This window comes from Nematolebias whitei, chromosome 5 (genome assembly GCF_014905685.2).
Source record: "Nematolebias whitei isolate Nwh7 chromosome 5, NemWhi1, whole genome shotgun sequence".
NCBI lineage: Eukaryota > Metazoa > Chordata > Actinopteri > Cyprinodontiformes > Rivulidae > Nematolebias > Nematolebias whitei.
Window position 1 is genome coordinate 21,963,391 of NC_056502.1, and position 5,151 is coordinate 21,968,541.

Genomic DNA, 5,151 nt, shown 5'->3' on the forward strand with positions numbered 1-5,151 from the left:
TAATCCATCCATCCATCCATCCATCCATCCATCCATCCATCCATCCATCCATCCATCCATCCATCCATCCATCCATCCATCCATGATCTTTACCCACTTCTTCCTTTTCGGGTCTCAGGGGTCACTGGTGCCCATATCCAGCCATCACTGAGATGCGGGAGACACCCTGGACAGGTCTCCAGTTCATCACATAGAGACAAACGAGACAAACAACCATTCACTCTCTCACTCACACCTAGGGACAATTTGGAGTTACCAATCAGCCTAACATGCATGTTTTTGGTCTGTGGGAGGAAACTGGAGTACCTGGAGAAAACCCACACATGCACGGAGAGAACATGCAAACTCCACCCTGAAAGGCTGGGATTTGATCTGGCGACCTTCTCGCTGAGGCAACAGCTCTACCACTGATCCACCGTGCCACTCCTAACACATAACACGGTGAATGAAAACAAATAATACATTTATCGATTTCCAACTAAATTTGGCATTTATTTTGTTTCACGCTCAACATAGTATTTAGGAATGAGTCAACCTTTTAACTGATGGTTCATGACTGGAAGAATGAACTAATTTTAAATAATTTGTTGAATAAACTAATATGTCCTTTGTCATTTTTATTATTATGTCATGTTATTTCTGTTATATGCCGGCTAACACAAGGTCAACAGTACAATGAAATGTTCAGGATGAGAAGAACTGATTCGACTCGCAAAAAAAACAAACAAAAAAAAAAAAAAAAAACAGTCAAGAAATACTATAGCATGCAATAAGGGTACAAAAATAAAGTACCAAAAAGTGAAAAAGGAATATAATATTTACAAGGTCTAAAAGAAATATAGTAAACAACAACATGGCAGGATATAATGGTTCAAGTAGGATGACTTTGTATAAATAAGTATTTCACAAGTAGTAATATAAGCACCTGATATTTATTGCACATAACTAACATAAAGTGCACAGGTAGTGAGTGACATTGTAGTTAATTGAATTATGATGGTAGTGATACACATGATACAGTCACATAGTGCAGCAGCAATAAACAGATTAGCTGTCACAGCTAATATTAGTCATATTAGGTGTGACAGATGTGGTTTAGTGCAATGTTATTATCAAGAGTTCAGTAATCTGGCAGCTTGTGGATAATAACTGTCTTTGAGTCTTTTCATGCTTGATGGCAGACTCCTGTATCGTCTGCCTTAGGGTAGTAGATGGAAGAGTACTTGTGCTGGGTGGGTGTGGTCTTTAATGATGCTGGCTGCATGCTTTATGCAGACATGGGCTGTGGTAGGTATCCTGGATGGTGTGGAGACTGCTACCAGTGATGTCCTCTTAGTTCGTATCTTAGATCTTATTACTGTTTTTCTTTTACATTTTATTGTTGGATGTAACTGGGACCCTGTGTACATAATTTCGTTCCACCACATGTACCACATGAGATGCGAATGACAAATAAATCTCTCTGACTCTGACTCTGCTGTTTGCACATCCTCTGTAGCGCTTTCTGACTGGTGCAGTTCCCGTACCACCCTGTGATGCAGCAGTCAGCAGGCTCTCAATGGTGCACCTATAAACGTTAGTGAAGATGCTGGTGTTTGTATTATGTCTTATTATCTCATGCATATTTTCACACATTCAACAAGACTGACACGAGTAACAAAAGCACTCGCTTGTGCAACATAATTCAGTTTTGTGTTATTGAATTGTTTAACTCATACGTAACTTTAAACAAATCTGAAAAAATACCACTGATTTTTTTTTTCCCATGAAGTTTTGTTTTACTAAAATGAATCAAACTCAGCCTTAGTTAAAAAGTTGAATTAACACTAAAAAGTATAAATTGAATAAGTTTAAATATATTAAATTACAACAATATACCTGCATCATCGTAAAAGTCTACCAAGAAATTTTGCAGCTTTTTCCTACATTTCTTTTATTTATTCAACTTTTTTTCTTTAAACTGTGGGATTAATACCAATAACTAACCAATATATTGCCATTCCTTCAAAAGATATCTTAGTAAAATATGGGCAAAAGTCCATTTCATGTTTTCAAAAATGCATATTATTGTCATCATTTCTTTTTAAAGGTATGACATCATATTATGCATAAACACTGTACGCTTAACTTGGCCACAATGCTAGGACTTCCTGTAAGAATTTGCCCTATAATCTGTAGAATCACTCTCTTCCTGCCTTTGGCTGTGTACGATAACATTATATTTGTTTTCTATTCTTGTCTTTCTTTGTCTCCTTTTCTGTCTCTTACCTTAAGAACATCAGCAACAATCTAAACTTATCTCAGAGATCACAGAATGTCTGTGTCTGTTGTTTTGACTCATCCTCCACAAAAATATTTCAGATTTTTTTTCGTTTAATCACCACTAATCTTTTGTTTAACCAGGCATGGAAAGACGTCGCCTAGAGTTGAAAAATGAGTTGGAGGGAGAGTAAGAGTTATCCTAACTAGCCACATGTTTTGTTTCAGTTCTTAAATATGACACAGTCCCTGAGTGCTGTGGAGCGCAGTAATACAAACAGGGTGGGTGAGCACATCAAAGCCATAATGTCCCTCCTAGTGTTTTTCCTTCACATTTAATTAAGTTACTGTCGTGCGAGTGCAAGGAAGTGGAAGTGCATCAGTTCTGGAAATAAATGGTTTGATTTCAAAAATGCATGTTTTACATGTGTTGCTGACTAAAGGGGTCTTTTGAAGCGAGGTTCTATGGAAGGGTTATGTACATTTAATATCTTACCTGTTGTAGATAGCACTTTGAGCAATCTTAGTTTGGGAAATTAGTTTAATTCTGATTGTATTGATGAGCACGGGAGTAGTCCAAACGGGGCCAAGATCTAGGTGGATTGCTGCTGTCTTAAAACTCCAATATCAAATTTCGCAGCAGTTCGTTCAAAAATGACTTCAAGTTGTACATTACTGCCAATTTCACTCAGTGTGGTAACTCTGTCAGTATTATGATGCACCTGTTGGAAGTATCCCAGGCTAAACCAGAAGCGCTACAGCTAGCTGTTGCTATTTGTTCTAATAATTATAGAATTTTAAAGGTGCAGTGCAAAATTGATGGTGATACGACAGTTCAAGATACAGAGATTATATGAACTACAAAAACGTATTTAGAAATTAAAGATTCAAGATTTTTTATTTGTCATTTGCACCACATGTGGTACATGTGGTGGAATGACATTGTGTACACGGGGTCCCAGTTACATCCAGCAAAGTATTAAAAGAAAAAACTGTAACAAAATCTAAGATATGAACTAAGAAAAATGTTAACTAAAATTACACTAAGTAATAATAGCATAAAAACAACATGTTGATCAGCAGCACGGACATGAGTCTGAGTGAGCAGATGAGCACGAATGAACACAGCAACATGAAACAGATCAGCAGCAACATGAAACAGATCAGCAGCATGATGTGATTTTTTTTTTACAGTGATTATTCTGGTTAGAGATTCACGAGTCTAACAGTTTCAGGGTAGAAGCTGTTCCTCAGTCTAGTGGCTCTACATTGAATGCTCCTCAACCTTCTTCCTGAGAGGAAAAAGTGTGTGTGCTGGGTGAGTGGGGTCCTTCATGATGCAGGTGGCTCTCTTCCTGCATCTGGAAGTGTAGATGTCTGTGATGATGGGGAGATTGACTCCAACAGACTTCTGTGCAGCCTTCACCACTCTCTACAAAGCTTTTCTTTCTGCAGCTGTGCAGCCTCCATGCCACACGTTAATGTTGAAATTCGAACTGTTGTAAGAAGCTAATAATTCCCTGTGGTCATGGTCCTACTTGGCCTAGTCATTAGCTCATCAGTCCAGTCCGAACTAATATGCATTTCTCCAAATCTTATCAATCAAAGAGCCATTTAGAAGGATAAAGTATTTAATTGTTCACGTGTTCCACAAAACTCCACTTCAAAAGATCTAAACCATTGCTTTAGGGATGAAAATCTTGCAGGTTGTTTGTGTGGAATATGCAAATATATTATAGCAATGTTACCGGGCTAAGCGAGGACTGGCAAAAAGGGATATATTAGTATACAGTATGTTGTTTAAGATAAAGATAATTGGTGGAGTAGAGCAGGGCCAGTCGGTCCTGAAGTCATCAGTTTGGCCTCTTTTAATGGTATTTGTTTTTCTGTCTTATGCTTCACCGTTGGAGCCGGTGTCCCGTGGAGCTGGCAGACCCTGAGTATAAATAGGTTAATATCTCCAATTTAGAGGTCAAGCAGACAAGCGAACAGACGCTCTCATTCTTCATCTCCTTGACCAGAGTCAGGTGATGACAGCAATTCAGGAGCAGACAAATCATACCTCCACTGCAAAATCACTGTATGCAATGATAGTTTATCAGCCACGGAGAGCAGCAAGATAAGAGGCACCAGACGACCACGCAGCTCCATATCTCTTCAACTTCTCCACAGTTGTGTTCCGCTTGTCACTGGAGAGCTCTGACAAGGGTGGAGAGGAAAACTTTCTGCAGTCTAGACTCAACACGATGTAAAACTTTTATAAAAAAATATTAAAGGTTTGTTCCGAAGTGTCTAAAGATTGGTTAATGGGTATCTATCTCTCATATAACTGAACAACCATGTGAGATTTTTTTTGTTGTTGCAAAAAAAAAAAAAAACAACCCCAGAATGGAGTGAAATTCAGACTTGAACTTCTGCTTTATTTTTCCATGTTTAGCCTGATGACTGTGCCCTCCAGCTGTCCCATAATGGAAGTTATTTGGATTTGGAGTCTACGCTGGCAGAGCAGAAAGATGAACTGGAGGGATTTCAGGAGGATGGAGGGTAAGACAAAAATTACCTTTATGCACCTTGACATTTCTTTTTATCCCAAATCTTTTAAAACCAAAAGTGGCCTATAACAGCAGACTGCAATGAAATAAAACGGTGGCCATTGCTGCCTTGAAAATAAACAACTAAAACAAATTGAACACTGCTGTAATATGTTGATCATATATTTCTCTTACTTCAAAAAATGCATCTCGGACCAGTGCCAGAGCAAGCTAAAAACACAAGGGGAACTGGTCCTGCAGGTGGTTACAGTAATGTTAGTTACATTACTTTCCAAACCCTTATTTTCCATTAATATGCTTTTTCTGCTTTTGCAGCCAAGTTAGTGTTTGACCCTGAAAC

General features: G+C 38.3%; 1 protein-coding gene across 1 annotated transcript in view; it reads left to right on the forward strand.

The window, feature by feature from the left end:
• fhod3b (formin homology 2 domain containing 3b) overlaps positions 1 to 5,151 on the forward strand; it is a 151,556-nt gene that overhangs the window by 2,703 nt on the left and 143,702 nt on the right. Inside the window, exon 2 of the mRNA XM_037676348.1 lies at positions 4,697 to 4,803. Coding sequence (XP_037532276.1) covers positions 4,697 to 4,803 — 107 coding nt within the window. The remainder of the gene's footprint in view (positions 1 to 4,696; positions 4,804 to 5,151) is intronic.